An 18,855-nucleotide genomic window follows, 5' to 3' on the forward strand; every position below is an offset into this window, starting at 1 on the left:
GTGTGTATATATGTGTGTGTAATGTAACTGTGTGTGTGTGTGTGTATGTGTGTGTATAATGTACCTGTGTGTGTGTACTTTATCTGTGTGTGTGTGTGTAATGTACCTGTGTGTGTGTGTATATGTGTGTGTAATGTACCTGTGTGTGTGTGTGTATGTGTGTAATGTACCTGTGTGTGTGTGTATATGTGTGTGTAATGTACCTGTGTGTGTGTGTATGTGTGTGTGCATGTACCTGTGTGTATGTGTGTGTGTGTGTAATGTACCTGTATGTGTGTGTATATGTGTGTGTAATGTACCTGTGTGTGTCTGTGTGTGTAATGTACCTGTGTGTGTGTGTATATGTGTGTGTAATGTACCTGTGTGTGTATATGTGTGTGTAATGTACCTGTGTGTGTGTGTGTGTGTGTATATGTGTGTGTAATGTACCTGTGTGTGTGTGATGTATCTGTGTATGTGTGTAATGTACCTGTGTGTGTGTATATGTGTGTGTAATGTACCTGTGTGTGTGTGTGTGTGTAATGTATCTGTGTATGTGTGTAATGTACCTGTGTGTGTATATATGTGTGTGTAATGTACCTGTGTGTGTGTGTGTGTGTAATGTATCTGTGTGTGTGTGTAATGTACCTGTGTGTGTGTGTGTGTGTGTAATGTACCTGTGTATGTGTATATGTGTGTGTAATGTACCTGTGTGTGTGTGTGTGTATGTGTGTAATGTATCTGTGTGTGTGTATATGTGTGTGTAATGTACCTGTGTGTGTGTGTATATGTGTGTGTAATGTATCTGTGTGTGTGTGTATATGTGTGTGTAATGTACCTGTGTGTGTGTGTATATGTGTGTGTAATGTACCTGTGTGTGTGTGTATATGTGTGTGTAATGTACCTGTGTGTGTGTAATGTACCTGTATGTGTGTGTAATGTACCTGTGTGTGTGTGTATATGTGTGTGTAATGTACCTGTGTGTGTGTAATGTACCTGTATGTGTGTGTAATGTATCTGTGTGTGTGTATATGTGTGTGTAATGTATCTGTGTGTGTATATGTGTGTGTAATGTACCTGTATGTATCTGTGTATGTGTGTAATATACCTGTATGTGTGTGTATAAGTGTGTGTAATGTACCTGTGTGTGTGTCTCTCTGCAGGTGAGCACTGTCAGTGGGACTGGCGGCAGGGTCGCTGTGCCCCGGGCATGTGCCGAAACGGGGGGAAGTGCCGGGCGGAGCCCAAGGGGGGGTTCCACTGTGAGTGCCCGGCCGGCGGGTACGAGCGCCCGGACTGCGCCATCACCACCCGCTCCTTCCCCCCCAAATCCTTCATCATGTTCCGCGGCCTCCGGCAGAGGTTCCACCTCACCGTCTCCCTCTCGTGAGTACCGTGCGCTGATTATGCGTGACGTCGCAACATGGCCGTCTCTCATTGGCCTCCATGCGCTGAAACCGCTCTACATTCTCATCGGTCACTACTTGTCAAGGCTAGGAAGGTGTAGTTCTTAGGAGAGATTTATTTCATATGTCCACATCCAAAGGCATGCAGGCTAGTTGTGCTCCCTTCTGGACATGCTCACTAAAATATTTATGCTTACGAACATACTCCTTTGCATATTCCCTACCTAACATACTCCCTAACAGACTCACTAACATACTCCCTAACAGACTCACTAACATACTGCCTAACAGATTCACAAACGTACTCCCTAACAGACTCACTAACATACTGCCTAACAGATTCACAAACGTACTCCCTAACAGACTCACTAAAATACTCCCTAATAGACTAGCATACTCCCTAACAGACTCACTAACATACTCCCTAATAGACTAGCATACTCCCTAACAGATTCACTAATATACTCCCTAATAGACTAGCATACTCCCTAACAGATTCACTAACATACTCCCTAACAGACTCACTAACATACTGCCTAACAGATTCACAAACGTACTCCCTAACAGATTCACTAACATACTCCCTAATAGGCTAGCATACTCCCTAACAGATTCACTAAAATACTCCCTAACAGACTCATTAACATACTCCGTAACATACTCCCTAACAGCCTCACCAACATACTCCCTAACATACTCCCTAACAGCCTCACTAACATACTCCCTAACATACTCACGAGCATACTCCCTAACAGACGACCATACTCCAGAACTTCTTGCTCTGTGGTTTCTGCTTTTTTGTTGTTGTACAGCAGTCATTGAATCACCAGCCTGTGCCCTTTGGGCTAGAGCGGTCGTATGAAGGGGGCAGTTAATCTCATGATATCTGTTATGCTTTCACGGTCCTTAAATCAGTGTTACAATCCTGTCAGCATTAAGAGGGCTTCAAACATGCTTTTATGAAAGAAATACAAGGGGACTAAAAACAGCACTCAAACATAGATTGGCAAAGGAAATACAAATGACTTATCTTTATCTTTATCTCTTCTCCTTTTGCCGCAACTGACAAATAAATTCAACAGTAGTATAGTGGCAATAATGGCCAAAGCGAATTATAGACTATAGTGGGATAATGCTCCCCCCCCTCACAGACTGGACAAACATTGAAACACTGTGTGACTTTAGGACAGGGGGGCACAACTCCGGTCCTGGAGGGCCGATCTGCGTGTTGGTGTTCGTTCCAACCGATTACCATTTCTTACAGCTCTATAAACTACGCTGCTTCACTCCTGTACTTGAGCACAGTGAAATCTCGGATACACTTGCAGACTGTGACTCTAGCGGTGGCTTATACGCATGTCAGATCAAGATACGATTGGGCCACTTTCAATAAATTTTGGGAAATGTTGGCACAAAATCCTGAAATGGATTGGCCCTTGTTGTGCACCCCTGCTCTAGGAGGACTGCTCTCTCTCTAAGCAACTGCACTGCAAGTGCTGCCTCGTTGAACAGACGGTGTCTGATGGTGCCTGCGTTCTGTTTCGGGCCCCTGTTTTTATCACCAGCCCGTCTGCCACAGCGTGCCGCCTCTGGATCTGAGAGCTGAGGAGTTTGCTGTCGGTTTTCGTGTGTGCGTTCCAGCAGATAATGTCCTCAGATTTGGGGTGCGTTATCGTTTGGTTGACTGGCTCCCTTTGCCGCGATGGCGTTGTGCTGAGCTCGTCTGTGGTCTTTGGAGATGAGAAGACCAGCTGGCTAGAGGAATTTTGTGGGCTCAGCTCTCGCTATTAATTGACTAATGGGACTACTGTCAGGAGCAGGGGGGGATATTTTAGCATTTCCAAAAAGCATTTGCCGGTTTTTAACATCTCGATTAAAAATCCGTATGGGATTGCTTCCTCCCTGCAGGCATTTTGAATTGTCCTCACTGTTTGTGTGCTAACACAGCCTTCCATGCTTCCCTCGAAAGAGTCTCGAAAAACAGAATGATTTAGCAAAATTTTAACTGTGCCTTTTGTGTGGAATGAACTAGCATGTAAATACGGTTCTTATATAGCGTATTTATTAGCCACTTATTCTAACTGAGTTCAAATTTATGTTATAGTACTCCGTATTTGTTCGGTAGTTTAGTACGGTACCCAAATCTGCTACCTTATCCTTATTCTGCTTATTGTAACAGCTCCACACCACCTTTTGTGCAGATGGTAAGTATTGCCTGTGTTGTGTTCTTCTGCATATCCGTTCCTAATATGGTGTTGCTGCCAAACTCCCATGAATATGGATATTGTTTTAGAAAACGCAATTTGTCACGCCCGCTGACAGCACTGCTTCAGCAGAGCCAGACTCCGTCGCCGACTGTTTTAAAATGGCCACTGCACAATCAGGTCATCTTCATTATCTGAGTTTCGCGGCTTCGTTGTTCAGAGTGAGATCAGGGACGGCACGTTGTTCCGCAGAAGCTGTTCCTGATTCGCTGGCGATGGACACGAGCCTCAGTGCTCACCCAAAGCACTGAGTAAATCTCCTTTTTTATCCTGCCAGTCTTGGTGCCCCACCTGTTAATTATTGCTTGTATTATTTGCATAGACTGTTTTTTTGCTGCTTTTGTTTATGTTGATCAGATTAACCTACAGGGTCCAATTTAAACAACCCTGCACTTGGAACTATACTTCCCTCTAGGGTTTTCAATACACTTGTCCCTGGTTATGGTTATACACTTTGTTGTACGTCGCTCTGGATAAGAGCGTCTGCCAAATGCCTGTAATGTAATGTTCCTGTATGCCACACCGCACCTGTATATTGTTATATGTGGTATATGTAACCCCCACCCTTTCATCTTCTCTTTCTCTTTGGAACAGACACATAGGTTTGGGGGAAGACATGTCATCCCCGATATTTTCATATGAATTCATTGCTAGACTCGCTTATACACTTGTGAAACGTTTTGCTATGCTAGACTAGGTGATCTAGCAGTGCCTCTTCCCCAAAGTTGAAATTAATTCTGCTCCTGTGCTTTGGAAAGATGCCAGTCCCACTTTGTTCTGTGATTAGTCTAAGGGCAGCTGATATGAGGCAATTGTGTGAAAGTGATGTTGAACTAAAGCTGTTAATACTGCTCTGTCGAAACTCCAGGGTCTAAAACGACTATTATATGGTAAATACAAAATACTTGTAAAAGAATATACTATTGACCTGACGCTGAATTGGGCCAAATAAAGTTAAATAACAACTTATAAGTGACCTTAAATTTCAAGACAATAGCAGAAGAAGCTACCTGTATTTAAAAAGAACAGGGCAGAGACAATACACACATATTACATGCCCAGCACTAAATAAAATTACAGAATACATGCATCTCATGGCACACACAGAATGTATAAGCAGTGTCCAAACTGAAGCGCGTGATACCGGACAGGAAAGCTCGGGGCAGGTCTCACTGAGGACTGAGGAGCCCTGTTGGGCAGCATGGCGGTGCAGCGGTCAGCACCATTGCGTCTCAAGAAGCAGGTTCTGGGTTCGAGTCCCAGCTGGCCTGGATCCTGTCCGGTGTTTTGCATGTTCTCCCCGTTGCTCACGTGGGGTTTTCCCGGTTCCCTGGAGTTCCCAAATTCCTCCCACAGCCAAAAAAAAAAACAAGACCAGGTCAAAACCTGGTATATGGCTGGACCGGCGGCGACCAATTGCGTAACTTCATAACTCGGCCGACCAATGGTGTAATTTCATCACTCAGTGACTCAGTCACAGACATTCTCGTTTGTAGAGCTGGCCCCGCTGTTGCGGTCCAGCCAAAAACAGCCCGGAGAAAAATTTGCCTTCCTGGCTGACTCTGGTACATTTACAGGTGTTATTAATGTGCATTGTAACTGTGAAATAAATGAATAAATGCAATGAAAATGAAACGATCTGGGGAATGTGTGTGCCACAGCTTTGCTACTCTGGAGAGCCGAGGCCTACTGCTGTATAACGGCCGCTTCAATGAGAAGCACGACTTCCTGGCGCTCGAGATCCTGGACGGACAGGTGCAGCTGACGTACTCCACAGGTGCGTACGCGTGCGTGAGTGTGCACGTGTGCGTGTGTGTGTTGCTATGTGTGCATGAGTGCGCGTGCGTTTGTGCTTGTGTCCATCTGCATGCTAAAATGAAAATATTTTGCGTAACTGAGCCGTATGTGACCCCGTTCCAGGTGAATCCTCCACCCAGGTGAGCCCTTACATACCAGGAGGCGTAAGCGATGGTGACTGGCACACCGTCCACATACACTACTACAACAAGGTAAGAGTCAGTGCGCGTTTGTGTGTCTGTCTGTGAGCCTGTGTACAGCTCTGTGTGTGAATGAGTCTAAATGCGTGTGCACAGGGCGTGTGATGTACATGTATAACTCTACGTGTGTTTGCATGTATCTGTAGGTGTCCAGATGTGTTTAAGTTGGTGTTTGTATAGGTGTGTGCATATTACATTACATGACATTACACATTATCACTTAGCGGATGCTGTGGTCGTACAAGTGTGTATAACTCTGTGGCTGTGCAGGTGTGTGTGTGTGCATGCGTGTGTGTGTGCGTGTTTGTGTACGTGTGTGTGTGCATGCATGTGCGTGTGTGTGCATATGTGCATTCGTGTGCGTGTGTGTGTGCGTGTGTATAATGTGTGTGTGTGTGTGTGTGTGTGTGTGCGTGTGTGTGTACACGTGTGCATGTGTGTGTGCATGTGTGTGTACACGCGTGTGTATGTGTGTGTGCTTGTATGCGTGTGCGTGTGTACGTGTGCGTGTGCGTGGGTGTGTGCATGCGTGTGTGTGTGCATATGTGTGCGTGTGTGTGTGTGAATGTGTGTGTATGTGTGCGTGTGTGTGTGCATATGTGTGCGTGTGTGTGTGTGTGTACACATGTGTGCATGTGTGTGTGCGTTTGTGTGTGCGTGTGTGCATGCGTGTGCATGTGTGTGTGCGTTTGTGCGTGTGTGCATGTGTGTGTGCGTTTGTGCGTGTGTGTGTGTGTGTATGCGTTTGCGTGTGTGTGTACATGCGTGTACGTGACTCTCCGGTCCTCTGTCCCCCAGCCCAAGCGGAGCATGAACGGGGAGGGCCAGGGCCCGTCGGATGAGAAGGTGGCGGTGGTCAGCGTGGACGACTGCGACACCGCCGTGGCCCTCAGGTTCTACCAGCACCTGGGAAACTACAGCTGCGCCGCCCAGGCCCGGCAGACCAGCTCCAAGAAGTGAGTCCCACCGCCACGGAGCAGGATTCAGCTGAGCTTGTGTCCCAGATTCAGCTCGGCCAGAGTACAGGAGTAGTGCTGTAACCCCATGGGGTTCAGGTCCAAGGAGTGCTGTTGTACTTCATAGCATGGGGGGGGGGTGGGCTTCAATTGCCTGCAATTGATCGAGAAACAGAATTTTTAATGGAATACTGTCATCACCAGTGACAAAATGCAGCAATACACGGACGGCCATTTCTCATTACATTTATTCAGTCCCGAGTTGAAGCTCAATGATAAACCTGTTCCTGGCCCCGGATATATAGTTTTCTATATTTCTGAGAATTTCCAGGGGTGCAATTTTCTGCTAAATCCTCATTTTCCATCTCTTCGGGGCCATGTTCTGACAGCGGTTCTCCAGCAGAGCCTGTCTTAGCCAAATTTAGGTTTTGTTTGTTCAGCAAATAAAGAGGGGGAGGGTGACATAGGCCTGTGAAGGGTCACCCCCCCTCCCACCCCCTTCCCCTTTTATCTTACCAATTAAAAAGCTGGATATTTGCTGGAGCACTTCAGCAGCTGGTGTGTCTACTTAGTCCAGTCCGGTTCCTGGTAATATACAGTCTTTGGAAACAGAGTTGACTGGTTCCTCTGGTTCCCTAACCCTCCCAATGCTCATCAGTAAATTAACTGAAAGCACCCGTACTATTAACTATCCAGCTGGCTGGTGTAAGGGTTCCCTAAATGTTAGCTTCCCATGAGCGAATTCTCGGCAGCGTAAAACGTTTTTGCAAGCCTGATGTTTTTACGAGCTTTAATAAAGTCGATATTTTTATGAGCCCCCACTTGCAGCAGGTTTCAAATTCAGGTTCGTGCGGCTGGTGAGAAATACTGCTAATGGAGAAAGTCTTCGGAAAAGATGTGAAAAAATGTGTTTAAATGAATTAAGTTTAACACTAAGGCTTCTAAAAACAATGGGTATCGATCGATGATGATGTAAACTGATATACCGAGCAAGAAAAAAGAATTAGTCTCTCTCTCTCTCTCTGTCTCTCTATCTCTGTCTCTCTCTCTCTCTCTGTGTCTCACTCTCTCTTTCTCTCTCTCTCAGGTCTCTGGATCTCACAGGACCCCTCTTTCTGGGAGGGGTGCCAAATTTGCCCGAGAGCTTTCGCTTTGTGACTCGAGAGTTCATTGGCTGCATGAAGGATCTTCACATCGATAACCGACCCCTGGACCTGGCTGGCTACATTGCCAACAATGGCACCCTCCCTGGTGCGTGGCCCCTTGCGATTGGCTGTCTTTCTGTTTCCTGCCTTTGCCTTTTAATTGGCCTTTGTCTCATTGCCAGAGTGCACTTCTTTGTCAGTCAAACACGAGCACATTATGATATCATATTCACAGTTGTACAGTGAGTAAAGACAGTGTTGTTGAAATGCTGTCCGAAGAGTGAGCCTGTTTCTATTGTCCTGATAGGCTGCAGCGCCAAGCTTCCCTTTTGCAAGTCCAACCCCTGCCAAAATGGAGGCACATGTCGAGTGAGCTGGGAAACATTTTCCTGTGACTGCCCCCTAGGGTTTGGGGGGAAGGACTGCAGCCATGGTGAGCCCCCCAACTCACACACCAACCCCCAACTCACACACACACACTTACACACACACGAACACCTAGGCCTACCCTCCTAAGAACACAGGATCATATGAAAGCTAATGATGAAACAGATTATTCAGAAAGTATTGGCTTGTGATTTTACCTACTATCTATAAAGTATCTATTTTTTAAATGTCTTTTCATCCATTTTTCTCACTTTCTTTCTCAGTGATGCCTCACCCTCATCGTTTTCTGGGAAATAGCGCCCTCTGGTGGGACCTGAAAAATGACGTTACCATTTCCACCCCCTGGTACCTGGGCCTGGTGTTCCGCACACGGGGGCGCGATGGGGTGCTGCTGCAGGCCCAGGCCGGGCAGTACACCAGCCTGCTGTTCCAGGTCTGTCTACACGCTGTCCCTATCAGTACACTGATCACTGCTGACCAGTCTACACACTGTCCTATATCAGTACACTGATCACTGCTGACCAGTCTACACACTGTCCTATATCAGTACACTGATCACTGCTGACCAGTCTACACACTGTCCTATATCAGTACACTGATCACTGCTGACCAGTCTACACACTGTCTTATATCAATACACTGATCACTGCTGACCAGTCTACAAACTGTCCTATATCAGTACACTGATCACTGCTGACCAGTCTACACACTGTCCTATATCAGTACACTGATCACTGCTGGCCAGTCTACACACTGATCCTTCAGCAGAGCTCCTGTGCCACTCAGTGTTGTTCTTGCGCAGAGGCTGTGCTTGAGAGTAATTGTGCTTCTGGCTCTGTTGGTCTGGCACAGAGGCTGTGCTTGTGTGTAACTGTGCTGTTGGCTCTGTGTTGTTCTGGCACAGAGGCTGTGCTTGTGAGTAACTGTGCTGTTGGATCTGTGTTGTTCTGGCGCAGAGGCTGTGCTTGTGAGTAACTGTGCTGTTGGATCTGTGTTGTTCTGGCGCAGAGGCTGTGCTTGTGAGTAACTGTGCTGTTGGCTCTATGTTGTTCTGGCGCAGAGGCTGTGCTTGAGAGTAACTGTGCTGTTGGCTCTGTGTTGTTCTGGCACAGGAGCTGTGCTTGAGAGTAACTGTGCTGCTGGCTCTGTGTTTCTCCGGCGCAGCTGATGGGGGGGCAGCTGGTGTTCTCCATCAGCCGGGGCTCGGCCCGGGCGGCCCGCCTGCGTCTGGACCAGGTGCAGGTGAGCGACGGGCGCTGGCACGACCTGCAGCTGGAGCTGAGAGACGTCCGCAGCGGCGCCGAGACTCGCTACGTGGCCACCGTCCGCCTGGACTTCGGCCTCTTCCAGGTACGCAAGCGTCCGAGACTTCGGCCTCTTCCAGGTACGCAAGCGTCCGAGACTCGGCCTCTTCCAGGTACGCAGCGGGACAAAGGCAAAGACGCGGTGTGAGCAATTTTGAGACACAGACCGAGGAACACAGAGACAGCCTGAATGGAATTGTGTGGAGATACGCACATCGACCAGGGTGCAAGGCACATACAGAGTGGTTAGAGCTGAAGAAGAACCTGCACACTGGAACGCCATATAAATCTTTTATCAGTGTCAAACATCGAACAACGTTTCGATCCATGGTGGATCTCCGTCAGGTCAAGCTAAAGTACCCATGTCCCCACCCACATAGACTAGCAGGCCACCAGTTACATCCACCATGGATCGAAACTTTGTTTGATGTTTGATACCAATAAAATTCTCATACGGAGTTCTGGTGTGCAGGCTCTATCACCTACCTACAGCAGCCAGCTATGTCTGATTGGATGGTCACTCTGAATCTCCTCCCTTTCTTTTGCCCTTCCTTCTCTTTCTCTCTCTCTGGCTCCCCCTTTCTTTCTCAGGGCACGGTGATTGTGGGTAATGAACTGCACAGCCTGAAGGTGAAGCACCTGCACGTGGGGGGCGTCCTCGGAGCGGGAGAGGTGCAGAGCGGAATGAGGGGCTGCATCCAGGTCAGTCGCCACGGCGACCGCGCATGCCAGCCCACTTCGTTCAGACCGTTGTGAGACTTTAAAAACATAATGCCTGTGCTATCATACATGCTATGATGCTGTTACTGCTCACTGTGTGTGTGTGTGTGTGTGTGTGTGAGTGAGAGAGAGAGAGAGAAAGAGAGAGAGAGAAGACTTGTGTGATTGTATGTTTTCTCTGTCTACAGGGAGTACGTTTGGGGGTGAGACCTGATGCACCCCCTCTGCCCCGCCCAACCCGAGCTGTGAAGGTAGAGGTTGGCTGCAGCGTAGGGAATCCCTGCAACTCCTCCCCCTGCCCCGCCCACAGCCAGTGTGCTGACCAATGGGAACGCCACTCCTGCGTGTGCGAGCCAGGTACATGCTCATGTTTATCTGTGCGTACATATATGGACGTGTGTGTGTGTGTGTGTGTGTGTGTGTGTGTGTGTGTGTGTGTGTACGTGTGTAATTGTTCTTCTCAAAATAAGCATTCATTCGAGGGGTGGGGGGGTGTAAAAAGACAGAAGGAGAGGGGGAGGAAGGAAGAGGAGAGAGAAGAGGAAAGCAGAGGCACAGACAGACTGTAACATTCTCAAAAACAAACACCTCACAATTATCATATTAAAGAAATATTCAGCATCACATTATTCATTAACGAGAAGCCTCAGGAACCAACATCCAGGAGGCAATAATAATTTTTTAATACGCAGAGGGTAGTGAATTATTCCTTCTCATCTTTGGCTACTAATTTAGTCATTAATTAGGTTCTGTCACAGAGCCATGCACAATGGAATAGTTAGCGGGGCATTCCAGAACTTACAAGTGTCTGGGAAAACTACATGAACCAGAATAACTTTGTAGAACTTTGGTAAAAGTGTCTCTGTGTGCAGTTTTTTCTGCTAAGAGCTGTCTGTGTGTGGATTTCTATGGTGAAAAGCTATGTGCGTGCAGAGGTTTTTATGGTAAAACGTGTTTGTGCATGTAAGTTACTATGGTAAGAGCTGTCTGTGTGCAGATTTCTATGGTGAAAAGCTATGTGTGTGTGTGCTGGTTTCTATGGTCAAAGCTATCTGTGTATATGGAGGTTTTTATGATAAGACGTGTTTGTGTGTGTAGGATACTATGGTAAGAGCTGTCTGCGTCCAGATTTCTATGGTGAAATACTATCTGTGTATATGAAGGTTTTTTGGTAAGATGTGTTTGTGCATGTAGGTTACTATGGTAAGAGCTGTCTGTGTGCAGATTTCTATGGTGAAAAGCTATGTGTCTGTGTACTGGTTTCTATGGTAAAAGCTATCTGCGTATACGGAGGTTTTTGTGATAAGACGTGTTTGTGTGTAGGATACTATGGTAAGAGCTGTCTCTGTCCAGATTTCTATGGTGAAAAGCTATATGTGTGTGCTGGTTTCTATGGTAAAGGTTATCTGTGTATATGGAGGTTTTTATGGGAGATGTGTTTGTGCATGTAGGTTACTATGGTAAGTGCTGTTTGTGTGCAGATTTCTGTGGTGAAAAGCTATGTGTGTGTGTTGGTTTCTGTGTATATGGAGGTTTTTATGGTTTGTGCGTGCAGGTTACTATGGTAAGAGCTATCTGTGTGCAGATTTCTGTGGTGAAAAGCTATGTGTGTGTTGGTTTCTGTGTATATGGAGGTTTTTATGGTTTGTGTGTGCAGGTTACTATGGTAAGAGCTATCTGTGTGCAGATTTCTGTGGTGAAAAGCTATGTGTGTGTGTTGGTTTCTGTGTATATGGAGGTTTTTATGGTTTGTGCGTGCAGGTTACTATGGTAAGAGCTGCACAGATGCGTGCCAGCTGAACCCGTGTGAGAATGAGGCCCAGTGTCACCGTAAGCCCAACTCATCCCACGGCTACGCCTGTGACTGCGGGGACGACCACTACGGACAGTACTGCCAGAACAAGTGAGCGCTTCCCAGCGTCTTTATTTACCTGTGCTAACCTTCTTTAGCCTTTTTATTTACCTGTGCTTATCTTCCTTAGCCTTTAAACACATGTATATATAAGTTTAATCTATCAAACCTTCATAGCTTTTTGCTTAAAGTGTATTTCTGTGTAAATGTTGCAGAATGTATTTGATGCATTGCCATATTAAATGTCTTTCTATTTTTGTATTTGCGTATGTTTGTTGTGTGTGAATGTGCAAATGTGTGTGTGTGTGTGTGCATATGTGTGTGTGTGTGTGTGTGTGTGTGTTTGTATTTGTGTGTAAAGGATGGACCAGCAGTGCCCTCGTGGATGGTGGGGCAACCCCACATGCGGACCCTGCAACTGTGATGCCAGTAAAGGCTTTGATCCTGACTGCAATAAGACCAGCGGCCTGTGCCTCTGCAAGGTAACCCCCCGTCCTAAAACACCCCCCCGACCCCCCCCGAATGCAGTGCCTCTCATTGTCACTTGTGCCCCACGCTGTTTTCAGTATTTTCAACCTCCGTTTACAAGTATAAAACTACGGATTTATCCTTTGTAGTGTGTTATGAAATTGCTCAGTACACTGGGGAGGATGTTACATCATTCCCCCATAGAGAACATTTCAAGATCTTCAGTCTGTACTTTCAATTCCTTCAGTCTGCTCTTGTGGACTGCCTTCTGTACTTCAAACCACACATTTTCTCTTTGTTCCAGTCTGGAAACCGAGATGGCCATTTTAAAGTTAATTAATAATTTCTTGGTTGATTTTAAACCATACTCGAGATCATTGTCTTGCGGAAAGACCAATTTGCAGCCATGTTTGAGCTTCCTGTGGGGGTCAAGGGGTTACCAGTTTTTGAGCAAGAATTTCTTGGCACTTGCTCGAGTTTGGAGTTCACGATTCCATTTACCATTTCCCTTCGCTATAGCCTCAAGAGACTCGTAGATGCAAACTCCCCTGTAACATCAAACACCAAAGGTTTATAATCTTGATTCAAGCTTGTTATAGGTAGCCAGTGAAGTGGAATGAGTGGTGGTGGGTATTGTACATGTATGGGAAGATTATAATCATGTACTGTGTTCTTTATTAGCTGCAAGAAGGTAATCTAGACATGAGAGTACTAGGGCCTGGACTAGGAGCTGCTTTGAGTAGGTGGTCTGAAAGGAGAAGATATTATCGATGTTGTATCAAAAGAATGTACCTGTCAGACTCACTGACGCTACACGAAGGGAAGAGTTTGTCATCTGGCATTGCTCTAAGTGTGCTTTCCTGTACCATCTAGATCAGCAATCTGAAACTCAAATCCTGGTGGGCCACTGTTTCTGCTGGTTTTTCGATGTGTTCCTGCACTTAAGTGCTTAACTTAAGTCATTGATTGGTTAAAGAGTCTGCACACCTTCTTTCCATGGCCTGAATTGACTGCTGATTGAAAGGAAATCACAAAAACCAGCAGATACTCCAGGACTGAAGTTTGAGGCTCCTGAACTAGATTAAAGGTCTAGCAATGCTTAGGACTTGATCTAGATTAAAGGTCTAGCAATGGTGAGGACCTGATCTAGGTTAAAGGTCTAGCAATGGTGAGGACCTGATCTAGATTAAAGGTCTAGCAATGGTGAGGACCTGATCTAGATTAAAGGTCTAGCAATGGTGAGGACTTGATCTAGATTAAAGGTCTAGCAATGGTTAGGACTTGATCTAGATTAAAGGTCTAGCAATGGTGAGGACCTGATCTAGATTAAAGGTCTAGCAATGGTTAGGACTTGATCTAGATTAAAGGTCTAGCAATGGTGAGGACTTGGAGGGGATATACAGCACCCCAGTTTAAGCCAGGCTGTGGCTGAGATGATGGTCCACCTTCCAACCTGTGACGACGCAAAGCGGAAGTGAAAAGTCCAGGAGTCAGAAAGTAGAAGTCCTGCCGTGTGTTTCTTCCTCCCATGAAATCAGCCAGCTGATTACACTCATTAGTTCTACCTCCGGGCTGAAGAACTGTGCTAATTATATATCAATATATCACCATCTGTGAGGGGAGAGAACTTGGAAGGAGGAAGTGGGTAAGAGGAGAAGAATGGGTGGATAGAATGAGATGGTTGGATCAAGGAGTGACGGGAGGACTTTCACGCTTGGAAAGAGGTTAGGATCTCTGTGATCTTCTTACTGAAGGGAACTGATGCAGTGCAAATCCTTCACTTTTGGAAGATTTAGCGAAGGAGGTCTCGTGCTGCGGAGACAGGCTGTTGGATGAGCCTCTCCTCAGCCCGTTCTCCTTACTGGCTGTCTGGTGTCTGGTAGTCTCTGGCAACAACTCTGAGCTGAGCATGTGCTGACAGAGATTACAGCCATAAGCCACAGCAAGAAGGCTGTTTAAAACTTTACAAGTGATTGCTGAGAATAGTCATCCGTCCAGCAAGACTCAGTTTTCAGATAAGAACAGGATTACATTCAGTGTGTCTTCCAGAAAGATCCTGACAAAACTTGTGTCTGTCTGTTTCTCTGTCCTTTTTGGCCCCTAGGAGTTCCACTATCGCCCCCGGGGCAAGGACACCTGCCTGCCGTGCGACTGCTACCCGGTGGGGTCCTTCTCTCGGTCATGTGACCCAGAGAATGGGCAGTGCCAGTGTCGGCCCGGCGTGATTGGCCGCCAGTGTAACACGTGTGACAACCCCTTCGCTGAGGTCACACAGGCTGGCTGTGAGGGTGAGTCTCTATCCTCCTCTCTATATAACTTTATGACCCTAACAAATTTTGCTTCATTCAAGCACTTGAACAGGGTGCATTTCACCCCAGATGTAGGTACTACACATGTTATTTCACAGAACGGTATCTGCGTATTATTGATAAAGATTCAAATTGACAGATGCTGTTAAGATGGTGCATTAGTTCAGTGAGGTTCCACGTGGTTTATCCTGATCCAGATGGCTGGCCATAGATGGCAGTTATTATTCCTCTTCATTTATTTTACTTTCAGTAGGTCTGCAATCAGCCACCATTTAATTTTTTGCTCCTGTGTCGATGTCCCTTGAGGTTATGAAATTCAGCATTTTTGCTGAGTTAAGATTTGGCCTGTAATTCTCTGTATATGAGCCTCACACTACCAAGGCTGATTGGTATCAGTGTGGTATTGAGGCTAACTGGTGTTAGTGGGGTACTGAGGCTGGTTGGTGTTAGTGGGGTACTGAGGCTGATTGGCGTTAGTGGGGTACTGAGGCTGATTGGTGTTAGTGGGTTTACTGTGGCTGTACTCTGGTACTATTTGTTCATTTGGATTTTGAATTTTTTAGAATTTTTTCCAGGCTGCCATCAGATTAGGAATCTCCAGACAGTCAAGTGATACTTTTCTCCTCTGTTTCTGTAGTTTGGTTAAGTGACTGAGTGAGGTGACGTTCTGGTAAATGTGTCTGCAGTGATCTATGATGGATGCCCTAAGACTGTTACCTCCGGGATCTGGTGGCCTAGGACCAAGTTCAGCCTCCCGGCAGCTGTGCCCTGTCCCAAAGGCTCTGTGGGTGAGTACTGAACCCACAGCACTACAGCGGACATATGGAGCGGCTAATGCTAGCGTGTGTGCATGTGCACGTGTGTGTATGTGCACGTGTGTGCATGTGCACGTGTGTGTATGTGCACGTGTGTGCATGTTCAAGTGTGTGCATATGTGTTGGAGGTAAGGAGAGTGTGTGTGTGCATGTCCGTGTCTGTATATGTGCATGTTTGTGCGTCTGTCAGGGGGAGAGCAAGAGATGGGGGATAGGGTGTGTGTGTGTTTATTTTAAGCTCATTTTCTCTCTTCCAGGTGCAGCGATAAGGCATTGTGATGTGGAGAGGGGCTGGGTGGATCCTGATCTGTTTAACTGCACTTCCCCTCCGTTTGTGGAGCTCAATGCAGCGGTAAGCCCCTTGTGGCCTCGTGAGGGTACTGCAGGCTCACCTCATTTCCAGATGCAGGAAGGCTGGTTCTTCACTGCCAGAGAAAAATCCATCATCTCTGTGTTAAGAAATTCAATTTTATGTTGAATGAAGCACAAATCCTGCATACATTTTTGGAGATTGGGTTGTAAGCATGACAAATATTATAACACGAAACATGACAAAACCAAATCACCCAGAGTGAAGTCTGTACTTGTAGGATTCCATACCAATTTGACATTTACACAAACACGTAGAAATACACTAGTGTGGATTTGAAAAAATATTAAAATCCATCACCACAAATTAGTGTGAAATGTAACTCTTGGCCATGTCTGGGATTAAGCAGGTAAAAAATTACTTTCCCGTGTTTGCTAAAATTATTTCCAACTTGGTGTTTGCGAGATAAGTGACTATGCTGGTAACAGTACGTGGAAAACCATTAAAAATAAATCGACGGTCACGGGGTTTAATCCGGACCGTGTCGGTGCCTGTAGGCGTAGAATCGCAGGAAAGCGTGCTATTAGGGATTCATCCCGCAGGGATGGGAGGGTTCAGTCACCCCCCAGCGCCCCCTGCTGGTCGGTCGAGAGCACTGGGTCTGCTTGCCGACGCACCACGTATTTGGTCCTGCTCTGACTCAGGTCCGTGCGAGTTTGGCCCATGGGCTTCGGTGTGAAGAGGAGTGGACTGGTGATCTCGCCCGAGGAGATCGCAGCAGGAACGCAGAAGCAAGTAGCTAACTGGACAGTCCAAATTAGGGAGGACAGTGCCATGCCAAATTTATATCTGTTAAAAGGAAATAATCACAGAAATAAATAAATAAAACTAAGAAAACAATGATTATACTGCATCAGCAATTTAACAAAATTTGAAGCAAGGAGAATTGTAACCCCAGACACTTCAGTGGCTGTGTTGATGAATAGAAACAGATCAAACAGTGATGCCAATAACAATGAGAATATGGAAAGCATATTGCTTGCAGCATACTCAGGGGTTATGACTATGAATGTAGGTATACACCTAATATGCATTGCTGTTTCAGAGTTATTAGCTGGCTTACTTATACAAAATTCAGGTATTTAAAAAGTAACGTGTTCTTTCTGTTCAAGGCTCATCAAAGGCACTTTAATCTCAGTACAACTCATCTAAAAACAATGTCACATTTTTGCATAAGAAGCGATAAGTAGCCATTGAATGCTTGCTTACAATGTAATTGCCTTTTGTGCTAAATGTTCTTTTCATTTATTATCTATTCATAAGTGTTGATTGCTATGCTGTTCTGTATGTGCAGTACATTTCTTACATGCTGTTTGGAACTTGCAGGAGCACTGACTTTGCAATTGCAATGTCATTTTCAAGTTTTAAAATAAAAAGAAATGCTCATTTTTTGTGGGTTATGCTGGTATTCTGATGATGAACTGTGTGTGTGTGTGTGCGTGCTTCGTGCGTGCATGCGTTTGTGTGTGTGTGTGTGTGTGTGTGTGTGTATGTGTGCGTGTAGCTGGAGTCAGTAGAAAGGAATGAGACGGAGCTCAGCACCATAGCGGAGAAGAAACTGGCTCATCAGCTGCGTGATGTCACAGAGGCCACGTCCCGTCTCTATGGAAACGACCTGCAGATCGCCGAGCGGCTGCTGTCCCGGCTGCTGGCCTTCGAGAGTCGACAGAGCGGCTTCGGTCTGACCGCGACGCAGGACGCCCACTTCAACGAGGTGACGTCCCCTTCCCGGCAACGAGCTGCGTATCCAGGCGAGAGCCTCGCTTTCGTACCGCACACCGCACCACGGTTCGGTAAATTCCGGAATAACGTGCCGGCATAACGTGCGGTTAGGACTCCTGTTGAGCCACAATTGATTGGCCATGCATTATCCCTGGAAGGGAGGGGTTTTAGCTGAGCGGAAATTCCCCATTGCCTTGTCATGCAGTAACAGCAACCATAATTCATTGGACTTCTGCAATACGCCTTAGCCGGCTGCATCAACTGCACAATGCTTGGCTGACAGACTGCAGATTTTAGCGTAAGCGCTAGCTGGCTGCGCCTGATTGGTTTGATGCCTGAGCTCCGCCAAACTGGCGGAGGATGTTGCAGTGGTGGGGCGGACCTACAATCACGATTCGCTGTTCCATATTTGGGAGAAGAATAAGGGATAATATTTTGTTCATAAAATTTGGTATAATGTCAGGGTACAGCAGAAGCAGATTGCTGATCTAATGGGGGATTGCTGTTACCCAAGATCTGTCATAATCACCCCTTTTTTTCCTAAGTGAATCAGATTTAGTTATATAAACTTTTTTCCCTCCATTTCTGTCTTAGTCATACATCTCTTGAGTCTTTTTTCCTTTGGGGTGATGATACATTTTAAATTTTCGCTGCATTATGTCGAGTTCCCTCTGTCCTTTGTGTCTTACATAATGCTGCATTTGAGTATTTCTGTTTGTTCTCTGCCCAAAACAGCAAATGTCTGGTTCTTAAGCAGTTCAAAGATTTTTTTAAGTATTTGTGTTCTGATGTCCCAAAGATCATATATCAAATCATAAATGTTTCTTTGGTGTGTAGACACAACAGTGAAATTATTATTAAAGAGAACTGCTCCCATGAATTTCAAAATCATCGATGCCTTCAAAAGAACCATACAAGCCGCTCGGTCAAAAGCTGAAAACGTAAACGTGAATTTCCAACCAGCGTCTCTCTCAAAAGCAGTACAACCTTGAAGAATTTGTTCTGCCTAGAATGAAACGTTTGCTATTATTCAACACACTCTGCAGTCAGTGGTAGCAAAATACAATTGTTTCTCATTCAGTCAAAATAAACAGTGTGAAGGTGCTGAATAAAACAGTACTTTTTCATGTTTAACAGCCAGAGAAATCATTTTCAATGTTT

The 18,855-nt window shown here is 46.0% G+C and overlaps 1 protein-coding gene across 1 annotated transcript in view; it reads left to right on the forward strand.

Annotated features, from left to right (window-relative positions):
• Positions 1-18,855, forward strand: part of celsr3 (cadherin, EGF LAG seven-pass G-type receptor 3) — a 44,850-nt gene that overhangs the window by 14,936 nt on the left and 11,059 nt on the right. Inside the window, exons 4-19 of the mRNA XM_064299820.1 lie at positions 1,143-1,365; positions 5,311-5,426; positions 5,570-5,658; positions 6,445-6,602; positions 7,690-7,853; positions 8,055-8,180; positions 8,398-8,567; positions 9,299-9,484; positions 10,030-10,140; positions 10,347-10,515; positions 11,920-12,061; positions 12,372-12,492; positions 14,583-14,766; positions 15,474-15,575; positions 15,860-15,954; positions 17,477-17,765. Of these exons, the coding sequence (XP_064155890.1) occupies positions 1,143-1,365; positions 5,311-5,426; positions 5,570-5,658; positions 6,445-6,602; positions 7,690-7,853; positions 8,055-8,180; positions 8,398-8,567; positions 9,299-9,484; positions 10,030-10,140; positions 10,347-10,515; positions 11,920-12,061; positions 12,372-12,492; positions 14,583-14,766; positions 15,474-15,575; positions 15,860-15,954; positions 17,477-17,765 (2,445 nt within the window). The remainder of the gene's footprint in view (positions 1-1,142; positions 1,366-5,310; positions 5,427-5,569; positions 5,659-6,444; positions 6,603-7,689; positions 7,854-8,054; positions 8,181-8,397; positions 8,568-9,298; positions 9,485-10,029; positions 10,141-10,346; positions 10,516-11,919; positions 12,062-12,371; positions 12,493-14,582; positions 14,767-15,473; positions 15,576-15,859; positions 15,955-17,476; positions 17,766-18,855) is intronic.

The sequence above is a fragment of the Anguilla rostrata genome, chromosome 11 (assembly GCF_018555375.3).
Source record: "Anguilla rostrata isolate EN2019 chromosome 11, ASM1855537v3, whole genome shotgun sequence".
In the NCBI taxonomy this organism is placed as follows: Eukaryota; Metazoa; Chordata; class Actinopteri; order Anguilliformes; family Anguillidae; genus Anguilla; species Anguilla rostrata.